Genomic DNA, 26,181 nt, shown 5'->3' on the forward strand with positions numbered 1-26,181 from the left:
ATATACCAGCCAGGGGGGGAGGGACCAAGAGACTGCACCGCCAACCCCAGAGCGACCAAGATGGCGAGCTCACCCACCCCGCTCCAGTGACCAGCCGGCAAAGGAGGAGAGCGAGGAGTGGAAGGCGCTCGGGAGTGCAGGCAGGTAGGAGCGTGCAGTACTTGTTTTTAAAAAGCGCAGAGTCCACAGCGCTGGCAGAGGGACTGCCAAGGTTCCGTGTAAAAATAAAGCTGGAGGCAAGCGTTGCTCCCGGAGTCGCGTCGGGAGATCGGTGACGTCAATCAAGCTGGCCGAAAGGGTAGCCAGGCAACAGATATACCAGCCAGGGGGGGAGGGACCAAGAGACTGCACCGCCAACCCCAGAGCGACCAAGATGGCGAGCTCACCCACCCCGCTCCAGTGACCAGCCGGCAAAGGAGGAGAGCGAGGAGTGGAAGGCGCTCGGGAGTGCAGGCAGGTAGGAGCGTGCAGTACTTGTTTTTAAAATGCGCAGAGTCCACAGCGCTGGCAGAGGGACTGCCAAGGTTCCGTGTAAAAATAAAGCTGGAGGCAAGCGTTGCTCCCGGAGTCGCGTCGGGAGATCGGTGACGTCAATCAAGCTGGCCGAAAGAGTAGCCAGGCAACAGATATACCAGCCAGGGGGGGAGGGACCAAGAGACTGCACCGCCAACCCCAGAGCGACCAAGATGGCGAGCTCACCCACCCCGCTCCAGTGACCAGCCGGCAAAGGAGGAGAGCGAGGAGTGGAAGGCGCTCGGGAGTGCAGGCAGGTAGGAGCGTGCAGTACTTGTTTTTAAAATGCGCAGAGTCCACAGCGCTGGCAGAGGGACTGCCAAGGTTCCGTGTAAAAATAAAGCTGGAGGCAAGCGTTGCTCCCGGAGTCGCGTCGGGAGATCGGTGACGTCAATCAAGCTGGCCGAAAGGGTAGCCAGGCAACAGATATACCAGCCAGGGGGGGAGGGACCAAGAGACTGCACCGCCAACCCCAGAGCGACCAAGATGGCGAGCTCACCCAACCCGCTCCAGTGACCAGCCGGCAAAGGAGGAGAGCGAGGAGTGGAAGGCGCTCGGGAGTGCAGGCAGGTAGGAGCGTGCAGTACTTGTTTTTAAAAAGCGCAGAGTCCACAGCGCTGGCAGAGGGACTGCCAAGGTTCCGTGTAAAAATAAAGCTGGAGGAAAGCGTTGCTCCCGGAGTCGCGTCGGGAGATCGGTGACGTCAATCAAGCTGGCCGAAAGGGTAGCCAGGCAACAGATATACCAGCCAGGGGGGGAGGGACCAAGAGACTGCACCGCCAACCCCAGAGCGACCAAGATGGCGAGCTCACCCACCCCGCTCCAGTGACCAGCCGGCAAAGGAGGAGAGCGAGGAGTGGAAGGCGCTCGGGAGTGCAGGCAGGTAGGAGCGTGCAGTACTTGTTTTTAAAAAGCGCAGAGTCCACAGCGCTGGCAGAGGGACTGCCAAGGTTCCGTGTAAAAATAAAGCTGGAGGCAAGCGTTGCTCCCGGAGTCGCGTCGGGAGATCGGTGACGTCAATCAAGCTGGCCGAAAGGGTAGCCAGGCAACAGATATACCAGCCAGGGGACCAAGAGACTGCACCGTCAACCCCAGAGCGACCAAGATGGCGAGCTCACCCACCCCGCTCCAGTGACCAGCCGGCAAAGGAGGAGAGCGAGGAGTGGAAGGCGCTCGGGAGTGCAGGCAGGTAGGAGCGTGCAGTACTTGTTTTTAAAATGCGCAGAGTCCACAGCGCTGGCAGAGGGACTGCCAAGGTTCCGTGTAAAAATAAAGCTGGAGGCAAGCGTTGCTCCCGGAGTCGCGTCGGGAGATCGGTGACGTAATACAACTGATGCTCATGTAAAACACTCTGATACGTTCGGGATAAGTGTGTGCTATATAAAACTCCCAAAAAAGAAATGCCCCGAGAATTAACTTCCATAATAAGTTCCAAGGACATACACGCAACCCATAGTGACTAGAATCTGAATGGAAACGCCCCAGTCTCAGAGGATATATTCATAATCATGATTTTTTTATGGAAAACGAGGTCTGGAAGTCACCTAGCAATAATTGTGCCATATTTGTCCAAAAGAGAGGCAATCACAACCCTGACTGTAATAGTCTTTATTGTTACACGTGCCAATGCTGTACGAACTCAAGCATTTGTTGCAAGCGAGTTTGGGCATGGGAAATAAGGAACACACCAAAGGACATCAGACATAGAACCCTGGCTTCCCCAGAGATGGCATCATCTGCATTACAATTTGTAGCTCTTCGTACTAAACATCTGTCTCCTGCCAATGGACATACTGCCTCATATTATATATGTGATCTCAGTAACAGAACTCTTCTGTGTGGGGTGATAAACAATATCTACCAACTGACAAAGTCTCTGACTGTATGTTCTATTAGAGGTCATCTGTAGAACATTGATTGTCCCGGCCATGGAAGGAATTTTCACCACTCAGGTGTTTAAGGTAATATTTGGAAATCTTCACATCACAGAAACTCTGTCTTATCCAGATTTTTTAAATTCCCAAACATTCAATGCACTCAGATGACTACTAACTATTTAGGGTCAATAAATAGAGAAGGACTTGCCAGGGATAACAATTTATGTTAACTAGTGCAACCTATAGCCCTGTGACATCCACTGAACCTAGCAGATCAAAGTGGCAACTGCAGAACGTTAGGAATTGCATAAACATAGACTTTTGGATGGTGTGCAGTACCAATCATTAGTGCCTCTATGGTCCCATTAATTGTCAACAGGACTTTCAATTCCTATTACTTCTTTGGCAGCCTAAAACCATTTGTGGTAATTCCAGTTCAATTTATGAATGTCTAATAAATCATGTGGCTGTAACAGTTTTTGATGATTGGCAGGGATGAGGGCCCCAATCCACTGATTTGTCTATCAGTGCACACAGAGCGTCAGAAGATAGGAAAAAATGTAAGGTGCTACATACGAAGACTCAACTTTATACTGAGGAATAAGTACTGAAAAGTACGGTATCTTCGTGTTTTCAATCAAACTGAAATTTCTTATACAACACAGTCCTGGCCCCAATTGTAACAGAGCTCTTGATAAAAGATATAACATATCAACATTATGGGGCCGATTCCGATCTGTGTCGGAAAGCTCTCCAACCGAGCCGGACCTGGAGTATTTTCTGACCGAGCCGGACTCCTGCAGTCCGACCAAGCGAGTACGATGCGGCCGTATGCTGTCGGACTAGGTTCGGTCGGACTCCCATAGAAGTCAATGGGAGTCGGTCGTACGACGCGTACGTGGGCTCCCATTGACTGAATTGGTACGTCGCGCACAAGTGCGACCCCTACAGTGGGTACACGTTGGTGCCATCCGCACCGTATATGCCTGTGTTGGGGAGACCCATGGATCTCCCCCTGTGTCCGAGTCATAGGGCTGCGGGTGACCGGGGGTCCGACGCGGACCCCCGAGGTCCGTCTCCGGGAGCTTTTGTGAGCCGGATGCTCCGACTCAATCTGGCTGTCCGGATCGAGCATCGTACTAGCTCGGTTGTAAAACGTCTCCATTGCGCAGCACAGTTTGCTTGCGACCGAGTCGTACGGAGCGGTTCGGAGCCAGAAACGATTCGGACGGAGATTTCGTGTTTGTTCGCATCGTATTTGGACGTCCGGACCGGTGTACGACTCAGTCGGAAAATAAGCCTCCGGATCTGATCCGCTACTGCCGAACCCAATTCGGTGCCCTTCCGACCGAGATCGGAATCGGCCGCTATGAAAGATAACATTTGTGCCTAAGTGAGAAGAGGGCAGTATTAATTAGACCTCATCTAAAAAGTGACATCTCTACCAGACATATGCACAAATAATTCTGTGACTGAATGAAAAATTATAAATCTTGGGATGAGATACTATACATATAGGACAATACATAGTTTGAATATCCTCCGCCACTCTATACTGAATGTTACTTCTTCCTCCATAAACTGAAAGTTTATTGTTAAAGATGTAGCATAAAACTATGCCCCATTTTTGTAAAAGCAGCATTTCTCTTGTTTAAAGTACCTGCACCCAAACACATTTTGCCTTACTGAAGCTGTAAAATGTTAGTTTACATTTTACCACTCTGCTTACATGAGTGAAGTATAATATACATTGCATGTAATATTAGCACCACTATTGAATTATACATTAATATGAAAAACAAGAACAATTCAAACAAATTAATGTGACATTTCTCCTATCCACTGAAGCCCATGATTAGGTAAAGTTTATACTGGACATCACATTATACATGCATGCATGTTAAATGGATTGTGGTTACTGTAATTAAACTGTCTCAAAATATCTAACATTACAGTGCCATATTTTTTAAAAGGTTCATCACATGTTCATTATTTTAATAAACAAATTTTGTTTATACGCTAAAACATAAATTAAAACATACCTGACACTTGGAATTTGCTGGCTCTTCTACGAATTACTGACTTTTCCTGCTTTGTAGCGCCTGTAGGATAGAGCTTTTTTATCTTATAGTCGAGAATTTCTTGAATTTTGCTTGGATCCATTTTCTACAAAAGTTTTGAAAACATTCACACATCCTTATATAGCAGTTGGAAGACAACACAGTAATGATATTATATAGAAAATGAAATTAATGTTATTGGTTGTGGAAAAAAGGGTCAGGTGTCCTTGTATTTACCATTACATAAAGTCGAAATGTGAGGCACACTATCAGGCTAATCTTTAATGGACTTGCACCTTAATGATTTTAGACCTATCTTGACATTATTTAAATTGATTTCCTTATTTGGTGTGAATATGATACCTGCATACCATAAAAGCAACACAGAATAAAAAACATTGTGATATTAATCAAGTAAAATAAAGCTAATGTTTTAAGGTAAAACAACCACAATATTGTAAATGTAAAATGAAATCTGTGAGCAGGCAGAAAGTTTTGGAATAAAACACAATTTTAAAACACAAGCAATGTCAAAAAATTGTTATGCTGAAAAGTTCAAAATGTCTTAGGAGACTGTAATTAGTATTCAGCTGGACAAAAATAAACATTTAACTATCGTGACTGTAGTCAATTCCTTTACTCAATGTTTAGCATTTGACATTTGCGCGAGTATGCTGGCACAGATAGGCTAGATTGCTTTAGGAATTTAGCTATAAAAAAGAAGATCACATAAGACCCAGTGTCTAACTTACAAATACGCAAGTCTTGGTTATGGAAATGTATTCCAATGTATATACAAAAGGCTACAATCCAGCATCTTAATTGTATGGTGAATGGTGGGCAGAAAAAAAGCAGCTGGGCAACTGTCTCCTGGTCTGCTCCACAGGCTGGACACGCTGCAGTATTCTCTGGGTGTAATCTCCATTTACAAGTAAGAGATGCAAGTTGCAAAGTACCCAGCCTGAATTTTATTTAAAAGAATCTGGTGAATGGTGGATTGATCACATCCAGGTTTCGAACCTCGGTTCACATTTGTGGTACAACAAGATCTTCGATAAGCTACCACTACTAGTTGATGTCGATACTTTACTCCTCTCATATGCCCAAAAAGCCTCTGTGACCTTCTATAATGAAGAAGCCGAGGTACGCTATGGGCATTTCCAAAGATCAGAAGCACCGAATGCAAATCGTGATTGCTTAACATATATTAGCAAGTTGAGAATCAGTGGTGGTTTTATATTAATTGAAACGTAATTACTGGGTTTTCAATTTGTAAATGTCAATTACAATTAGGGGTCCCGGTTTTATGGTATTTATTTTTTTAACATTTCTGCCTGTATTTATCCAAATTTATTTTTGCCCATTTTATCTGTATTTATCCATATTTATTTTAGATGTTATTTAAGAAAATGAAGGTGAAACTGGCATATTTCACAAAATTTGTATCTAAATAAATATGCACTCATGCTTGAATGCCTTACGGGTTTCAGTGATATGAACACCTGCAGAAGAGAAATCAATGCACTTATATGAAAATATATGCAAATGCCATTATCAACCTTGTGCATATCTACTGTTGTTTAAACCTCTTTAATGAAATGAGTTTTGTTTTTAATCCCCTAACCTATCAATCCACTCAGCTATTGGCCTGGCAAACATGGCAGAGGGTATTTAGAATCACTCAAAAAGCAACCCATTTTCCGTTTTTATCCACTGTTGAAAATAAATACACACAAAAAAGCTTTTTTTGTCTGTATTTATCTGTAAAATTCCATACAAAAGGAAAACCGGGAGCCTTAATTATAACTTTGACTAGTTTTTAGAAAATCCAATTAACGAATGCAGGCCGCTTATAAAACAATATAAAGATAGATAGCCTACAAAATCAAACTAGGAGGATATGCAATGGGCCTCCCTCTACCCGTCTCCCTGTTTTCACTGTTTCTTAATGGGAGTGAGTGCCTAGTCTAGCCATGCTGTTCTCAGATGAGTCTCTAAGGTAGGTTTCATTAACGTTGAAGGTTCAAATCTTACACTGTGAAAATGAAACTTAAAAATGTAATGGGTCTATGCATGTGGCAATTAATTTGAAAGCCAATTGTGCCATTTTTTTCCCTCTCTCAAGTTATACTTTTTATATATATGAAAGGGACTCAGCCTTGCTGTTTGGTGCTATAGTCCTATATATTACTACATCCAACCACTTAGTGTAATGTTATTCAATCGCTTAACCACCACACTTTTGTACCAAACTCTAAACCACAATGCTTAACACACTTATACCCTAACAATAGCTCTAAAAAAACGTGCAGCACTTGCATACTGTATTACCTGAAACCTCTATACGTTTCTGTTGTGAAAGAAAAGGCCCCCTGTGGCTCTAAAAAGGGGCGGCCCAGCTTGGAGTGCATAGTAGAACGCTGTGTAGGTTTTTGCCTTTTGGACCGAGTACACACAATAACCATGTTTGCACTGGGGCCTTCCATTGACAAGGAAAGGGATCACAAGTTATGCTCTGTGGTCTGGAAGGGCACATCATGTGCACCCTCATTGACCTGAGCAGGAGTACGGTCAGCTCACTAGGCTGCTGAGGATCAACAGCAGTGCAGTAACAGATTACAGTGATAGAAAATGTATTTATGTTCGTCCGCTACCAAGGAGTGACCTAAAAGCCACTCATGGGTTTTTGAAATACTTTACCAGCCCTCTGGAAGTGGTTCGCTCACACCATCCTCATAGGACAGGAATGCAGCATTTGCATGTGTAGATTCAGTTTGTAACTTCAAAGTATAAAGATTGTGCATAGAGTGTATATGTTACATGAGGATCTTGGCCAAACATAAATCCATTTTAATTTACTGAACCCAAGTGGTTTCTAAAATGGAGGGTCACAAACAATAATGTAAAATGAAAGACTCCTCCAGAGCATTGCTGTCCTTTGTAGTAGACCAGACTCCAAAGTATGAAGGATAAAAGACACAACATTTATTAGATTAAAAACGATTCCCTGACCTTCCTTACTATACCAAGATGAGCTAAGACCAGCAGGTCAATAGGTAGTAACGTGGAGTAGCCTTCACTCTGTTGATCCCTTGTATTAGGTTTCCCCTGACAGGAGACTCCCAACTCTGCCTTACTGTACTGCCTACACATAAAGACAAAGACTATGGCTAGACCAGTCAGGAATAACCAAAAGACAAGATGAGCCATAAAACTGACCAAGAGCTGGATACTACAGGGAATTACAGTCGGTAGTGTACAACTTCGAAATTAAAAACCAACATCAGCTGGGCTGGTGTAGGAAGGTGGATATCTGACTATGGTTACCCCCAACTTTTTGCCTATTGTCTAGCTGGTTTTTCGACTTAGTTGGCCTGAGATCCTGCCATTCAGGGTCTCAGGCTGTCTGCTCTCTCTTTAAAATGGACTCCATGTACCCTAGGTACATAACCAATTGGTAAGGATCACCTTATTGGACCCTGTACAGTGTACCCTAGGTACCCAGGGCATAGGTGTACCCTAGGCCTCCCAGGGGCTGCAGCATGTATTATGCCACCCTTGGTCTGGCCTTCCAGTCAGACACAACTGGCTGATCACTCAGCTGGGGCAAGGTCGTGTAATCACCCCTTGCTTAGATATAGTATGCCTATATCTACCCTTATATATAGACACATGTGTACCTATCAGTCACTCCTATGGCAGGCCTTAACAATCCTGGAGGCAGAGTGCTTGGTAACATGTGAGATGGTGCTCTAGCCTGAAATGAGCCTGTCTGCAGCTTTCGGAACCATGTCCTTATAGCTGTTCTATGATATAGCCTACCATATACTCTTAAAGTGCCTTATAATCTTAAACGGTTATGGTAACTATGGTTTGGCTTTATCAAAACATGTCGTGTAAGGTGTCTAACACTTTGGAATAATACCCCCATACCATTTCTGGTGATGAGGATATTATCCCTCCCTTCTAGAGGGAGAGACATGTTAAAATCTTACTTTGCTGTTTAACTCTAACCAAAGCCTCAGCATCACAAAATGGATGCTGCTGCCACAGACACGAGTCTGACCCCCTGCTGCTGGGAGTGATCCTGGCAAGGGAGGCTTGGACAATAGATTTCCTGCTTGGGGAAGTGCTAGCACCTCCCCAGACAGCCTTTAGTGTATTGGGGCAGGGTGGGCTGAAAGGAATGAGACATGCCTGGGGCACACAAGGTGTTCCTTGCATAGTCCAGTTCAAACCGGCGCTGGGGCACTCCAGCCCCAGCTCTGGCGCGAAACTGGACAAAGGGAAGTGGGTGTAACCACCCCCTCCCAGGTCCCACCCATAAGGCGTGACCTAGCAGGTATCCCAGCCCCCCAGATTAGTATAAGAGTGGGAGTTGGGCCTCAAGACTTTAGATTATCCTGAACCTGCAAAACTGAACAGAAACTCTGGACCTTCGACATTCGACGAAAGAAGAAGACTGAAGAATCTCCCTTGTAGCCAAGGAGTGGCTACCCTGTGCAAACAGGCACCATCAAGAGACTACCCTTTGCTTTGCGACCGTTCTACGAGGAACCGACTGCAGAGCCCGACCAGAGCCTTGACTTCCAGACTTCTCCGACCCTCATCCACATCTGCAGCAGAGCTGAGATCCGTGGAGGCGACGAGCGACGTGGGACCGGCTACCTGGAAAAAGTGGCTAGTAACTTACAGCGCAGCTTCTGAGGTACCCTCGAAGTTGTGCACCGGGGATTGAGAAGCCCCAACCCCAAGCACCATCTGCACCGAAGATCAGCCCCCCACACTCCACGAGTCCTGCGTGGGGCCCTTCAGCATTTTCCTGCTTGCCGCGTCTGTCCGGTTGCTTGCCCGCTGGCTAGTGGCCTTTGTGACGACGCACCCTGAAATCTTCTGCGCTGGTTTGGCTCCTCCAGACTGGCTCCCGCTTCTCTGCAAAGAAGAAGCACCCCAGACCTTCCTGGTCTGCACCAGAAGCAAGTCCTTTGTTCTTCGTGGGTTCCGCTTGCCAAGGCTTGGTGAGTCCTAGTCCAACTTCGACGCCGCCGACAGCAAGAGCCTTCGTGGGACAGCTCGCCTCCTGGTCCTGGTCGTCCTCGACGCTTCCTGGTCCTCCTGGCTGCAGCGACAAGCTTCACCTTCACCTGCAACTCTTCACGACATCGCCTGGTTCCTTCCTGGTTCCACGTGGTCACTGGCTAGTGACCTTGACTCTGTCCCTTCTGCTTGCAGGTTTCTTCTCTTCTTGATCCCAGCCTTGGGATCCACCGGACACTCTCCCCTGACTGCCTGTCAGCATCTTTCTTCAAGCATCCATAGGAGTCGACGACGAAAACGACGCATCTTCACCCCTATGCACCCGCAGCCTGTGGGCTAGGTAACTTGGGTACTCCGGTGCTCATCAGGATAGTGACTATCCTAGTGTCTAGTTTTCAAGTCTCAACTTCCTAGCTACTCCGGAAGTGTCCTAAATCTACCGTTTTCTAAACTGTACTATTGCTATTGACTTTTACGCATTACGCGTGAGTGTTTCCACTCTGCACACGAATCCCGTGGGCCTCCCACTTCCTAACTAACGCTAGTGTAGTGTAGCCCCAGCGATTCCCTAGGCCTAGGCCTATTCTATTTCCGTGACAGTGGTTCTTATACCACTTACTTAGTATATGGTTTGCGTGGCCCCTAGGGCCTAACTGTATTACTTACCTGTGTGACTTACGGTATGCATTAATAAGACTGTGTTGTACTTACCTCTAATCTCATAAAGAGTGCTGAGGGTTTGCTTAGAATAAATACACTTTATTTTATATATATATCTGTTGTGGTGTCCTTTCATTTGGTATTCAAGGGATTATATATGGTATCACAGCTGGCTTCACATGCCGTTCAGAGTTTAGCCTAAGACTGCTCTTGTCCATGCTACCACTAGGATAGCTGGTCTATAAGGTTGACTTTACAACCAATCACCATAAGGGTATTTGGACTGATATAAGGTGTACACTATAACTAGTGACATCATACATCAGGCCAACTTCTCACAGCTGGTGTAGGATTAATATAATAATTTCAACTTGATGGGCCATGTAAGGAAGAAAACCACACATAATAATGATGCCCATGTAACCAGCTGGCTTAGCTGGGCACACGGCCACCAAAAGGACAGAAAGGCACTGTGCACCTGGAACAGCAGGAAGGAGGAAAGATTGCTCGGGGAACTTAGGGACTGATTATGAATTTAGCAGTCCGTCGGACCGCACCAGCCTTCCGACTGCTGTATTACAAATATGTCAGTCGGACCTCCAAGGAACCGCCGCAACCGCCTGGGATCCGCGATCCCTGGCAGTCTTGAGGCATTCTGGGGAAGCTATATGCTTGGCTGTGCTGTTGCAGCACCACCAAGCATAATACGAGTTTCCCTAACCCCAGCCTTTACATGACAGTTAGTCCGCCATGAAAAGGGTAGCCATGGGGAAACAAAGGGAACTGCCATGTAAAGGCTGGGGTTAGGGAAACTCGTATTATGCTTGGTGGTGCTGCAACAGTCCACCATGAAAAGGGTAGCCATGGGGAAACAAAGGGAACCCTGCATAGCTCCTGTTGCTACTGTGCACAGGGATGCATGCAGGGGGGCACATGTTGAGCCCCCCTTTATGCATGCAACCCTTTCCTGCATGGAATGGACTGCACAATCCATGACAGACAGGAACGGACTTAGGCACTCCCATTGTGGTGTCTATTCAATAGGCACAGCAATAGGACTGCTGCGTCGCCCCCCCCCCCCCGACAACAAGGAACCTGGCAATCTGGTGAGCGGGCGGCAGACGACATTTGCGGTTTTGCACCAGGCGCTGGTGTGGCGACCTGCTTCCAGACCTCCAAAGTCAAAATCAGTGCTTACGATTCTTGGCAGAGATAATACATGCCCACAGGCGCTACCTGTGAACATTTGACACACCATCATCCCAGAAAGGCTATAGGCCTGAATCATAATGATTATCCAGTAACTTATCCTGATTATTACACAATATTTTTTTTTTCCAATTAAAGTGGCCTTTAGTAACTATTTATGGTATTATGTTGTGGCTTTGAATTAAAATACTTTGTGTAATTGAAAGAACTGACTGAACACTGATTTAATTATGGAGGTTGGATGGTCTATTGTGTTGAGTCTGTAATCCCACAACCACTCCTCAGCTAACCCTTGAACTACTTAATTTTTCTACCCAGAGGGTCACATATGAATCGGGTTCGCTTGGTTCTTAGTTTTTGGTCCAAAAGAAAAGTAAAGCCTCAGGGCACCAGTGGCAAAAGAGTTTCACCATGCAATTTGAACCCAGTAACCCCTCATCGACCCAGGACTTCACACAACTAGTGTAGCAATATCTAGAGCATTGCAAAAACGTGTGGCTCCCTTGCATTTGGTGCTACATAAACACATTTAATACTTGCTTTGTTTGGAGATCTTGATTTTTGTAAGTCTAGAAAAAAAAACAAGAATAAAAAAAAGACTTAACATTGATACTTAAAGATAAAAGGTAAGTGGCAAATTGACATTTTTGTAAAACACAACACATCACGTGTGCATTGAATAAAAGTTGTTTATTTTGCAACATGGGCCCCTTGTTAATCATAATCCATTTTATGCTCAACAATAAGCCCTCAAAGGTTTGCTTTACATGTAAAATATTTACAAAAATAATATATAAAAGAACTATAGTACTCATTAAAGAAAACAAGAACTTACATAAACACCGGATTGCAGGTGTGGACAAACACTTTGGATAGTCATGAGAGAACTATTTTTTGTTGAAAAAGAAGTTGATGAGCAACCTCTTCACATTTTAGAAAGGGAATGTTGTTTGGTAGGTATTATGTTGAGTTTTAATCTATGTTGTTATTGCTCGATATATGTTTTGATTGCAATAATGCCTATTGTAAAACTAGTAATGTTTATTCTTTGCTCTTCAGGATAAATATGATACAAGCACTAAATAATACCACATGTTACAACATGTTGTGTTATGTCATACTTGTTTGTATGATGCACATTTCACAAAAAAGGGGAGTTGCTGTCCTATCTGCAACCTATGAAAAAACTATGGGGCATAATTACCAGGAGTTAACGCCACCAGAACGTCACTTTTTGCAATGTGCTGGTGAGATTAAGTCCATCGCCTTATTTACAAGGCGGAGTTAAGCCACTTATCATGGCTGAACGCCGCCTTGTAAATAATGCCCCTATTCAGGCAGCACTTGGCATGAAAGTGGCAGGCAGTTGGTGTTGCAGTGGGTGTTCCACCATAACACCAATTCTATTTGACGCTGCCCCATATTTGCAAAGTATGGGGCAGCACCAAAAATATCGCCAGGGAATACATGGTCTTAAGCAGGCGAAATGAGGTGAAATATTTTATTTCTCCATGTATATTGCTATTTTCAATAGAGCAAATTGCCTGTTAAGATTGTTTATGTGCAAGAAGTTGTCCATTCCTGCCCATAATAAATACCCCGTGCAGTGCAGGCACACTAGCAAAATGGTGCTGGGGCACCTACACTGGTGCTAGGCAGCTTCTTTAGGAACGCAGGGGTGCACCTTATTTTTGGTAATTACAGCACATCCCTGCATTTTGAAACTGAAAGGGGCACGGCGTTATCAATTTTGGCATACCACAGCACTCTGCCAATTTCTTGTACATATGCCCCTAAGTTTTCAATTTCTGGAGTTATAGTATACATAACATATCTGATGTAGTAGGGGAGGTTATTGCAAACTTTGTGGCACAAGCAGAAAAGGCAGTGGCCTCTGGCTAGGCAACATGGGCGAGAAGGCTGGCAGAGGGAAGGAGTATGGCTGGTGTGTGGAAATGGATGTTGCAGCTGTGGTATTCTGGGCTTCGATTATGTAGTGACTTGCAAGTGTGTGTGAGAAGCTTGAAAAAGGTGTGTTTGTGCTTAGGGAGACAGTAGAGTCTATTAAGGTGCTTAGATATGTGCATGCTGAGTAGTAGTTTGAGTTAGACGTGCTTGCTTCACTTCAAGTGTGTTTGTCACTCCCCTGAGTGTGGGCAAAGTTTAGCTTCCTTGAGGCACCGAATGTTCTTCACTGGTTCTTCCACTGCTCACACGATTTCGTAGAACTGTTTAAAATTCTAGTTGCAGCACTCTGTAAGAGTGAAAGTGTTTGCATACCTTCTCCCTCCCACTGCTGTTCCACTGTTCATTGTTGCTTGCCCCTTGCGCATCTAAATGAACTATCTCAGAAGCACTCAGACACATGAAGGCAAACAAAATGCAGAACCCACCTACATCCACCACCATACCACAAGCACCCTAGCTCCCTATCAAAACCACCATTCTACCATCACCCTACTACCACCACCACCACCCTACCACCACACATCCCTGCCACTGCCACCACCACCCTACCACCACCATTCTATAAAAAAACACCCTACCACCAACACAACTACCACCCTAACCAAGAAACACTCTAACATCACCCTGACCAACACCATCCTAATCAGCAGTACGACCATAACCACCACCACCATACCCTAACCACCAGCACCCTACCCTAACTGCACCCAGCCACCATAACCCTAACCACCAGCACCTCTATTACCACTACTACCAGCCACAACCACCAACATCACCATAACTACCACTACCACACAAACCACCACCCTAGGAAAATAAAACACCACCAGCTTTACCACCACCAACATAGGATAACCGCAACCACTATAACTTAACCACCGTAGCATAACCGAACCATCATAACGCTAATGGCACCTCCAAAGTAAACACCACTAAAACCCCACGGTAACCACCACCACACTAATCATCCCCACACCCCTACCACAATACCACCCTCCGACCACCAACCTCGCCACCAACACCCTAATATGACCACCCCTGCCATTACGACCACCACCACTCTTTCATTCATCATGACTCCAAATTTATATAGAAGCTCATACACACTCTCCTTGTTATATCCTCCACTCACTTTCCTAAATAAAATGCTTTCACGCTATCTTTCATTTACCTATCCAACTAGCCCGGAAGGATGTTGTGCCCACCTTCGCCAACCTCAGGTGGGGGAGGCGAAGTGAAGTACACATCTCAGTCCCCTCCATCTTGAAGATGAGGGGACTTCTCCAATCAGGAAGAGTCCTATGCCCCCCTCCCCCTAGACGGTGGCACACTAGGGGATGTAGACACCCCAGGGAAGGGAACCATTGGTCCCGACCTGAACACCCCTGTAATGCCCCTAAATCTAGTGTTTAGGGGGACTCTTGAACCTTGCCTCTTCAGATTCAACTCGGCAAGAAGAAGGACCAAAGAGCCTTGATGCAGAAAAGAGGATGACGACAACTGCCTTGGCCACAGCCCTACCTGCCTGTCTCCTGCTTTGGAACCCCTACAAGATAAAACTGATGGGTCCTGCAGCCTCCAAAAACCCCAGGGTCCTGTCCTGCCCTCCAAAAAGACTCAGATCTCCTGTAGTCACCGTATTTGTCCAAAAGCAACCCAAACCAGGACCACAGCTGACACTGTGAGTCCTCAACACTCTGCACCCGAAGCCCATGGCCCGAGTGACCCAACACCCCAGTGAGGTCCCCACGGTGATCCTGACCTGGGATCCAGCTTTGGAAGACCCTCCTCTGACCTTCTCTTCAACGCCTGCAGCCTCACCCTGATGGGTCCCCCCAAGCACAACCAGAACCGGTGAGGAGAACCCGACACGAAAAGACACCCCTGCACCTGCAGCCCCTGAGTCATGAAGTGCCCGACCTATGGTGTCCTGGTGTCCAGCAACTCTCCAACTTCGCCCTCCAACCATTAGCTCACTGGCTCCAGTCTGCAGTCTTTTTCCTTGACCGGCAATCCCCATAGGAATGCATTGGGCTCCCAACACCGCCTAAGCACCCTGCACCCGGCCGCCCATGCACCGCTGGTGAGGCAGTTGTAGTGCTGACCTGGGACCCCCTTTGCCCTCACCTTAACCCCAAGAGCTTGCCTCCCAAGACACAGTGGCCTGCCCGTGAGCAGCCCCAAATCGAGGTGCCACATTGGCTACCATTGCAACCTGCACTCTGCTCCCGGCCGTCCTAGTGCCGTTGGTGTTTCACCTGGAATGCAAACCTGAACCTTGGGGAAGCTTGGTTATACGATCCAAAGCAAAGTTAACAAAACAGTTTAATTACCTGCAAACTTAACACTTTTTTTTTCTCCATAGGATTGTATGGTGGCTTTTTCTCTGAAAAATATTGTCAAGTATTGACCCTGTCTGGTACTGCAACAAAAGTTACTTAGTGTTTTCAAAAAAGTTAACCTGCTTACTGATGCCCTGTGTTGTTTAAACTGTATTAGTTTGTCGAACCCCAAACCATAAAAGTAATTACAAAGTAACTAGAAAGTAATCTAGAATTAATTACAAGTACTCTTAAGGGCTTACAACCCATTTTCTCGACTGAAAAATAATTTGTTTGTTTCTACAAAACCAGTGCACACTGTACCTTGAAAAGTATTGCATGAAAAGTATCACTTACCTGCTACTGAGTAAAATTTGGTTCTAATAAAAAAAAATAAAGTAACCCCTTTTTTAAAAAAAAATTGTTTGAGATTCAGTCTGTTGAGCGTCGGACATAATTCATGGTATGAGAGTGTACAACAAATGCTTAACATTATCCTCTGATAAGCCTGACTGCTCAAACACAATAACACAAAAGAGAGTAAAGTATTATCTACTTTATCCTCTGACATACCTCTTGGGATCCATTGGACTCTGCACACCCCATTCCTTACTTGGTATAGTATATACAGACCAGCTTCCTACATGACAGTACTGGTTTGTAAAATTTGCTGCAGTCTGTAACATTATGCCAGTTTTTTTTGTCTACTGCTAAAATAAATTACTGTAAAAATAAAATAAGCACTGGAGTGATGATACATGAATCATAAATAAATCAGCAACTTGGTGTGCTGCTCTTTTGTGTGCTCCTGCAAGAGTGGCTCTGATGGGCACAGAGTAGAAAATAGTGTGCATGACGTTAAGAGGGTTGATAGAAGCGCGCAGCCACTGTGTGCAAGGTGGGAGGAGTGCTGAAAGGAGCTGAAGAGCAGGGGATATATGATACGATAAGGATATCAAATATAACACAACACATATTGGGGATGTTGATAAAGGATGTGATGGGGATACCAGATATTACACAACGCCTGTTCTGAAACCCGTTGGGACCTGTGCCCCTTACACACCTGTATAGATAAAGCATCAATGTGCCCTAATTGTCTAGCAGGGCCTCTACTAACTTTGCCCTCCGTATGCAGGGGCGTAGCATGATCGGTAAATAGGAGGTGGGGTTGGGGATGATCTTCAGATGTTCAACAATCACGCTGGTATTTAATATTAAAATGCATTATATGACTAGCAGGGTACATTAGAGGGACTGAATGGGCAGTGGAATAGGAAACGAATGTAGATTGGTAGGGGTACGAAGTGAGGAAAAAACACAATATTTTAGAGATTAATTTTTTTTGGAAGACTTTCAAAACAGAGAGAGCAGTGAATGAATGTGAATAGTCTCTTTGTATCAGAAAAGTTCTGGGAAAATCCGACAGACACCTCACCATAGGCCCCTGTACCGAACTACTTACAAAAAAAATACATTTATATGGGGTGGCATAGTATCACAATGACACTCCCTCACCCTTTGAATCTACACCCTTGTGCGTAGGAGCATAAACCCTCTCCTAAGCATGTCAAACTTAAGGTACTCAGAGACTATCTACGGTAACATAATTAATGAGCAACGAGGAGGGCACTGGATAGGATTCGCTGATTTGGCCGGGCGTGCATTATATCACATAATAGGCTATATCCAGAGAGTTACCATATGCTCAAAGCCACTAGTTGGAGCGGTCGTACTTTTTTTTTTTTTTTGCATATTTCTATAGCTCGACCCGAAGGTATTGGAGCGCTGTACACGAGCACCGCATTTACATTACACATTCAGGCACGAAAAGATTAAGTGATTTGCCCAGAATCACAGAATGTGGACGCGACCCCGAGGCTTGAACTCTGGTTTCCAGCACCAAAGTCTGCAGCGCAGCCGACGGACCACATCCTATCACTTTGTTACTGACGTTCTGGAATAAGCTTATGTTAGCAAGACTGGGACAACAGAAACGTTATAGGCCTTAATAGAGACAGTACGATTTGTAAAATTCGCTGCAGTCTAGAAAATTATCACCGGATATTGTTTTTGCCCACCATTGCTATAATAAATGACGCATTTTACATCAACACCCAGCTCAGTTTCATGGCAAGACTGGGACAACAGAAACGTTATAGGCCTTAATAGAGACAGTACGATTTGTAAAATTCGCTGCAGTCTGTAAAATTATCACCGGATTTTGTTTTTGCCCACCATTGCTATAATAAATGACGCATTTTACATCAACACCCAGCTCAGTTTAATGGCCTTAATCGATTCGGTATGGATACAGTGCAGATTTGTAAATTTCGCTAGTCTGTATCATTTTGACCAGATGGTTTGAAACTAAGCGCTTGAATGAAAATACAAATACGCACCTTAAATCAATCCCCAGCTCGGCGTGTTGCTCTTTTGTCTGCTCCTGCAAGAGAGGCTCTGATGGGCAGGGACTAGAAGAGCGTGCATGACGTAACAGGAGCAAGCAGCCACTGTGTGCGAGGTGGGAGGAGTCCCGAAAGAAGCCGAAGAGCAGGGGATACCGGATCGGAAGGGGATACCTGATATTACACAACACCGGTCCAGAGCACAGGAAACCGCCGGCTCAAACTAAGCGCTGTCTCCTTATACAAAGTCATACAGGCATTGGCAAAGCTGATTGGTACCATAAGATCTAACGAGTTTGTCAATGTTTTTTAGCCCGAAAAGAAAGGGAAGGCTCTGATGCAGCCAGAGCCGACTGCGTCATAGGGCTTTTTTTTTTCTTTTTCTTTTTACTTTCCGCCATGCTGCACGATAATCTTTCTGTTGTACTACACGGCTCAAAAAGAAAAAAATGACAAAGCCAAATGCTCGCAGTAGGCGAAACCTGTTGGCTTTGCCAATGTTTGCTAATTATAGTGATTTTACAGGGTGCATAGGTAGCCCCTTATTCACTATGCTCTGCCTATGAGTGGCTTGGGGAGGCTTATTATTGGCAAAGTGAACGTTCAGGTCTCAGCAGCTGCTGTCTCACACACACAGCATACTGGGAGTTGGGGTTTGAAGACAAAAGTGCAACAAGGGACTCATGTTGGCCCTGGTGAAGATTGTCGCTTTCAATCAGTACATTTGCAATAACGATGGAAGAGGCCGCAGCTGATTGTACATCATGGCCCCATAAAAAACAAACAAAAACGGACTTGGGCGTCTCTACCTAATCGAAGACCACAATGTAGCCACGAACATTACAGCCAGTGAGCAGCTGAAAAGTGCTCCACAGCCAATCCCACGAAAGCATTCCCATATCCAGTATCGGGTTAACATATTTACCTCCATCTGAACAGCTGCTTTGAATGCTATAAGTACAGGAGAAAGATCCTGCAGTGTCTTAATGTAACAAAAGACTTTTCTTTAAAAATCAGTACAGGCTTCTGAGGCAAACCTTAAATAAAGTACTGCCCTGGAGAAAGGTGGGCAACCTACCTGAGTATGCTTGGAATTTCTGGCTCTAACATTAGTTAGAAGCAGCGTGTCTTATGGACAGTGCGGATGAGTGGGTGGGGGTGCAGAGCAACACAGAGAGCAGGAAGTGAGGGTGGGGCAAATCAGCACAGATGGGGGAGGGAGGGTGGGGGCAAATCAGCACGAATGGCAGGAAGGGAGGGTGGGTCAAAGCAGCATAGACGGGGCAGGGGTGTGGGGGGCAAAGCAATACAGACTGCAGCGGAGAGGGTGGAGGCAAATCAAGAAAAGGTTTTGGGCTGCCGGCGTGTATAATAAGTTTGAAGGGTGCTCTCAGGGGTACAGTACAGAGCACATATGGGGGGGGGGCAAATACGCTCTGGTAAAGTGCAATTTCAGATTCTGACCGTCACTAAGTGAGACCCACACTCTTGTGACTTGCACGCTCAGCTGTAATGGTGAGGGGGTTGTGGTGCCTTCGCACACTACCACTTCGTTTATCATGTCAGGCGACAGCCCCTTTAATTGGATTAGGGCCTGGCCAGCTTCCAGCTGCTCATCAGAGTCCCGCAGAAGAAAGAGCCGACCCGCAGCTCCCCAGCTCGGAGGCCTATTGGTGTCTATTACGCGCACCAAGCGCGTAATAGACACCAATAGGCCATGGGCGGAGCAATGCGCCCGCCTCTGGCCAATTGCGGGCAGTCTTTTATAAAAAGACGCACGCTATGGCCAATCGCGTAGCACAAAAGGAATCGCACACGCACAATCGTGTGCGATTCCTAGGTCAGCTTGAATACCCCGTTTTTCACCTACTAAATGTCTCGAGCTGCGCGAGCACTGCTACGCAGTGCACCACTAGGCGCGAGACCTGGAAAGATCTCTTCCCACGGAAAAGGCAGACCGCTTCTAAGAGTATGCTAGAATGCCTACGTTTTAGGTTTTGCCTGCACTGCGCTTGCGTTGTGCTTGTGAAATCTCTTGTATTTAATATATCTTAAAAGGGTCTCTGATCAGTCCCCATAGCCGATTTACTGTCTTTTATAGCTTTTGTTTGGAACTTTTTATATAACTTCCCCTTGGCTGCACCCATTTACGATACTTCTACTAAAGCTGTTCACAATGTGTAAGCCCCATTCACTGTCAAGATAAGATCTCTTCCCACAAAAAAGGCAGACAGCTTCTAACAGTATGCTGGAATTACTTAGTTGTGTAAAGCAGATGCTTTAGCCTTAGATTGTTTTCAGCATTTCCCATTCATGCCTCAGTACCTTTCTTTGCACTCTGTAGGCACTATTTCAACTTAATCTATTTGGTCATTAAGATCAAATTCTAAATGTTGTAATAAATGTTGAAAGTTAAAAATAAAGTTAATATACAAGAGCTATGCTATATTTTACTACTAAATAGGCATCCACAAGTGCAGTTACCTTGCAGACAACAGGGTCATGATTTGAATGGTGGAGCAGGTGCAGTAGCACCAGTCCCAAAAGAACTCTTCTAAACACATAATATTGTTATATTTGACTACTAAACAGGCAGTCACAATTGCAGTTCCCTTGCAGTTAAAAGGGACTTGATTTAAATGGTGCAGCAGGTGCAGTGGCATTGGGGCCAAAAGCTCTAGGGACCCCACTAAATCCAGATTATTGCTACAAGATGCAAACAAAACAGGCAGTCACAAGTGCAGTTACCATGCAGACAACAAGGTCATGATTTCAATGATGCAGTAGCTGCAGTTACACCAGGACCAAAAGCTCTAGGTACCCCACTAAACACCTACAATTGATATATTTTACTACTAAACAGGTGGTCACAAGTGCAGTTACCTTGCACACAACAGGGTCATGATTTAAATGGTGCGGCACGTGCAGTAGTCTGGGCCTAATGGTTGGTCAAAACTCCTCTACACACCTTATATTGCTATATTTTTCTACTATACAGGCAGTCATAATTGAAGTTTCCTTACAGTTAATGGGGTCTTATTTTAAATGGTGCAGCAGGTTCAATGTCACTGTGGCCAAAAGTTGTCATAACTCCACTAAACACCAAATATTGCTATATTTTACTACTAAACAGGCAGTCACAAGTGCTGCTATCTTTCAGGCAATAGGGTCATGATTGTAATGGTGAAGCAGGTGCAGTGGCACTGGGCCAAAAGGTTTTCAGAACTCTTCTAAACACATAATATTTCTATATTTTACAACTAAACAGGCGTAGTCCCAATTGCAGTTACTTTGCAATTGAAACTTGATTTAAATGGTGCAGCGGGTGCAGTGCAGTGGGGCCAAAGGTTGTCACAACTCTACTAAACACCAAATATTGATATATGTTAATACTAAACAAGCAGTCACAAGTGCAGTTATCTAGAAAGCACTAGGAACATGATATCAATAGTCCAGCAGGTGCAGTGGCACCAGGACCAAAAGCTCCAGGCACCCCACTAAAAACCTAATATTGCTAAGTTTTATTCCTAAACAGGCAACCACAAGTGTAGTTACTTTGCAGGCAACGGTCATGATTTGAATGGTGCAGTAGATGCAGTAGCACTGGGCCTCAAACTTGTAAGAACTCCTCTAAACACCAAATTTTTTTGTATTCTACTACTATGCAGGCAGCCACAATTGCAGTTATCTTGCGGGTAAAAGGGGCTTGATTTGAATGGTGCAGCAAGTGCAGAGGCACTGGGGCCAAAAGCTCTAGGGACCCCACTAAATGCAGAATATTGCAAAATGTATTTTACTACTAAACAAGTGCAGTTATCTAGGAGACACAAGAGCCATGATTTCAATGGTGCTGCAGGTACAGTGGCACTGTGGCCAAAGATTGTTCGAACTCCCCGAAATACCAAATATTGCTATATGTAACTTTTAAATAAGCAGTCGCAAGTGCAATTACCTTGCAGGAACTAGGGTCACCATTTCCATGGTGCGGCAGGTGGAGTAACACCGGGGCCCAAAGCTCAAGGAACCACTAAACACCAAATATTTTTATATTTACCACTAAACAGGCAGTCACAAGTGCAATTAGCTTACAGGCAACAGAGTTATTATTTGAATGGTGTAGCAGGTCCAGTGGCACCAGGCCCAAAGGTTGTCAGAACTCCTCTAAATACCTAATATTACTATATTTTACAACTAAACCAGCAGTCATAAGTGCACTTATCTAGCAAGCATCAGGGTCATGATTTGAATGGTGCAGCAGGCACAGTAGCACTGGGCCAAAAAGTTGTCAGAACTCCTCCAAACACTTAATATTAGTTGCACAGGAGATTAGTGGTTTGAGGCATAGGGAGGGCGCTGCTAGAAATATTCACTGGGGTTATTTAAAATTCAAACAATTATTAGGTTGCCACAAGGAGGAGAGAACCACCCATCTCTCCTAATCAGCTGCCTAGGCTGCAACAAATATTAGCACAATTCCTTAGCACATGTAAATTTCAAAATTGATTAACAAAGTTAGAATCGTAACCGAATAAGTGTAACAAAACATAAATCAACAGAACAAAGCAAATTTCTTGGAATCTTCTGTCTTTAATTATTTTGATGATTCCTTTAGTTCATTCAATCTTGTGACTGTATGAAAGCCCAAAGCCAACACGTGTTTCGTCGCTTCTTGTTCTATAGACATGCGACTTTCTCAAGGCTAAGTAAAAGATAGACTACAGTCACTATTTAGGAATTACTTAGGTAATGTGTTAACAGCTCTTAATATTGCTATATTTGACTGCTAAGCAGGCAGTCACAATTTCAGTTGCCTTGCAGGTAAAAGGGACTTTTTTTCATAGTGCAGCAGGTGCAGTGGCACTTAGGGACCCAACTAAACACAGATTATTGCTAAATGTTACTACTTAACAAGACAGTCACAAGTGCATTTATCTGACAGGCAATAGGTTAATTATTTGAATGGTGCAGCAGGTGGAGTAGCACCAGGACGAAAAGCTCTAGGCACTCCACTAATCACCTATTATTGCTATATTTTATATAAAAACAGGCAGTCACAAGTGCAGTTACTTTGCAAACAACAGGGTCATGATTTGAGTGGTGCAGCAGGTGCAATGGCACTGGGCCAAAAAGTTGTCAGAATTCCTCCAGACGCCTAACATTGCTATATTTTACTACTAAACAGGCAGTCACAAATGCAGTTACCTTGCAGTTGAAAGGGGCTTGATTTAAATGTTGCAGCAGATGCAGTGGCACTGGGGCCAAAAGTTTTCGTAACGCCACTAAACATCAAATATATCACAAGTGCAGTTATCTCGAAGGCTACAAGGTCATTATTTGAATGGTGCAGCAGGGGCAGTGGCACCCCACTAAACACCTAATATTGCTATATTTTATTCCTAAACAGGCAACCACAAGAGCATTTACCTTGCAGACAGGGGCATGATTTGAATGGTGCAGCAGGTGCAGTAGCACCGGGCCTAAAGTTGTCAGAACTCCTCTAAACACATAATATTGCTAGTACATCAAATCATTCTAATATTTCCTTTTTCATTTCATTTTTCAACATTTTGGTAGTATTTACCCACACTATACCACTAGTAACAACACAATATACTTCCTTTTTGTACATAAATAAGTCATAATACTTTAACTGACTTTCTGTAACTTATATTGTACAACTATTCGACAAGTTACAATTTACATTAAAAAAAAGCTTATTATTAATCACGTATGCGGAACCTAATGCATTTACCAATGCTTGCGATTCCTTTCCTTCGAGACCACCCCCCTTGCCATGCCACTGCTTCAGTCTTAGTTACGGTACCTGCGGTACACATTTTAAATTGCGGTTTTCTACTCAGGTCCTTTCTCCCACCACAGAGAACTGGCACCAAACGTATTTGTTTACTCTGCTCATTATTTCTCATCAATGCACTCGCATCATTATGGAGTGTCAAATCTATTTCTGGTGCCGTGCTGCAACTCTGTTACTACACATATCAGAATTATGAGTTTACAATGAAAACCTAATTCCCCCAATAAACATCATCAGGCTAAAGTGGCTGATATTTAATGGGGGTAAAAAATAGACAGTAAATACTGGGCATGCAGATTTTGGTGTGGGAAGCATCAAAATCAGCATGTTATTCACCATTTTATGGGGATATTGTATTAGACAATAATCATCACACCACATATATTCCATACACACTGCTGTCTGTTTTTATCAGTTAGATTAATTATTGCACCAAACGCTGCGCAGTGGCGGCTCCACGAGGGAGTGATGCGGGGCGGTGAGCGGGGCGGGGGAGGGTAAGGGTGGGGGTAGTAAACTCTGGAATGAGGCCAAATGGAGTTGTGTATATGAATAAATAAATAAAACAAATTACATTGCGCGCTGCAAGCCGCTTTGACGTTGCAGCGTGCACAATGTAATTCGTTTTAATTATTTATTTATATACACAACTCCATTTGGCTGCATTCTGGAGTTTACTACCCCACCCTTACCCTCCCCCGCCCCACCGCCCTACCGCCCTGCAGCACTCCCTCGAGGAGCTGCCACTGCGCTGGGCTACTCTTAAGGGGCCCAAGGTAAGCAGTCCCTCACGATGTCCGAGCAACAACTCTTCTTTCACGATTATTCCATCTTGTCCTAAACCCATTCCAGTTCTTCTTTAAGCCCGGCATTCCAATTTACCCAGAAGGTGTCTGTTCAGCCACACTAGCACTGTGTTTTCTTTCGTGTTCGAGTTTTATTCATGTTTGATATTATCGTGATTAGGCTAAACAAATCTTGAAATAATCGCAGACTAATTTTTATTCACATCAATCTTGTGTCTATTTTCTAATAAGTGTTCAACATTTTTCTATAATCTGGTCCAAAACCACACATTACAAAGATTGAGATCTCTACTCGGTTCTGTCCCTATCTGAATATATACCTTCCTCAACAAACAGAGACAAAAATAGTACGACAATGGTAAAACCTTTCAATATCTAAGGTACATTGAGTTCTCTATAATTTGTGTGACAAGGATACTTTACATAACGAATTAAAGAATTCAACATCAGCTTTCCTTCATAAATAATCGTGGTAGTAACTTAATGGACCTAAAAACATATATGGAACTTAATGTGTTGAGCCACAGCTTTTAAGATGTTACCATCACTTCTATGTCGTTATTCTATTGCCTGTGCAGATGTCGACTTATTCTAAGTTAAAATACTAAACTAATGTTGCCAATGTTCAAAGTCCACAAGGAATTCAGAACCTGTTGTTAAATGGAACATAGAAAGGGTATAATGATGATCTAACAGTGTACGATTATATAAAATATGTTAGGTTCTTTATAATATGTGCTATCCAAATACAGTGCAAATTATTATTTAAAAAATCTAAATTGCGTGCAACAAATAAGATCTGAAGTGTGTTACGTTCTCCATTTTTTGTGCAAAGGAGGTGGACTATAAAATTATATAAAAAAATCAAGTTCAGCCTATAGGCTAGAGACTGCCATCAAGTGTGTCATTCATTCTAGGAGAAGCCTAAAAAGGACACAGTAACAAATAATACATAAAGTACATCAGATCCTACATAGTATATGCAGCTGTATGAAGTGTTATTGAAAAAGCAGCATTTCACTCTGAGGGAGTCATACAAATGACACAGTAACAACTGCAGCATAATATAAATATAAATGTGTTACATTCTCTATAGGTCTCTAGTTAACGAAGGAAACGTGGCATACTACAAACAGCACTGGGTATGGTGTCAAACGTCTGTTGTTAAGTCTGTTGTCAAAACATTTCCTAATGAGGTCCATCGGCTGTAAACAAAGGTTTAAAGTATCAATTAACAGTGAAAGACAAGACTGTGGTCCCATTTTTTCCAGTGCCCTTATATATAATGTTTGGGTTAAGCCATAAGACGTTACATGAGTTTACATAACGTCCTTAAGTTATACAGTGTTCTGTTTTTTTATTAACTGTCAAAAGAGGACCAATTTTAAAACACAGTCGTATGTTGACACATAGGTGAGCAGATCGCCCACTTTCCTGATATTCAGCTGTCTAAAAAAGGGGCGAAAAAAGTATTCTTTATTGTATGAAATTTGTACAACATTCCATG

General features: G+C 44.2%; 1 protein-coding gene across 2 annotated transcripts in view; it reads right to left on the minus strand.

Moving 5' to 3' along the window:
* LOC146860865 (uncharacterized) overlaps nucleotides 1-26,181 on the minus strand; it is a 118,047-nt gene that overhangs the window by 19,372 nt on the left and 72,494 nt on the right. The window contains exons 2-3 of one of the 2 annotated variants that reach the window (XM_085644845.1): nucleotides 11,897-11,925; nucleotides 4,433-4,556 (exon numbers count right to left, since the gene is read on the minus strand). In XM_085644845.1, coding sequence (XP_085500971.1) covers nucleotides 4,433-4,553 — 121 coding nt within the window. In that variant the 5' untranslated portion in view covers nucleotides 4,554-4,556; nucleotides 11,897-11,925. The remainder of the gene's footprint in view (nucleotides 1-4,432; nucleotides 4,557-11,896; nucleotides 11,926-26,181) is intronic. The other variant, XM_085644846.1, reaches the window with a different exon arrangement.

Source organism: Triturus cristatus, chromosome 3_1 (assembly GCF_964204655.1).
Source record: "Triturus cristatus chromosome 3_1, aTriCri1.1, whole genome shotgun sequence".
Taxonomy (NCBI): domain Eukaryota; kingdom Metazoa; phylum Chordata; class Amphibia; order Caudata; family Salamandridae; genus Triturus; species Triturus cristatus.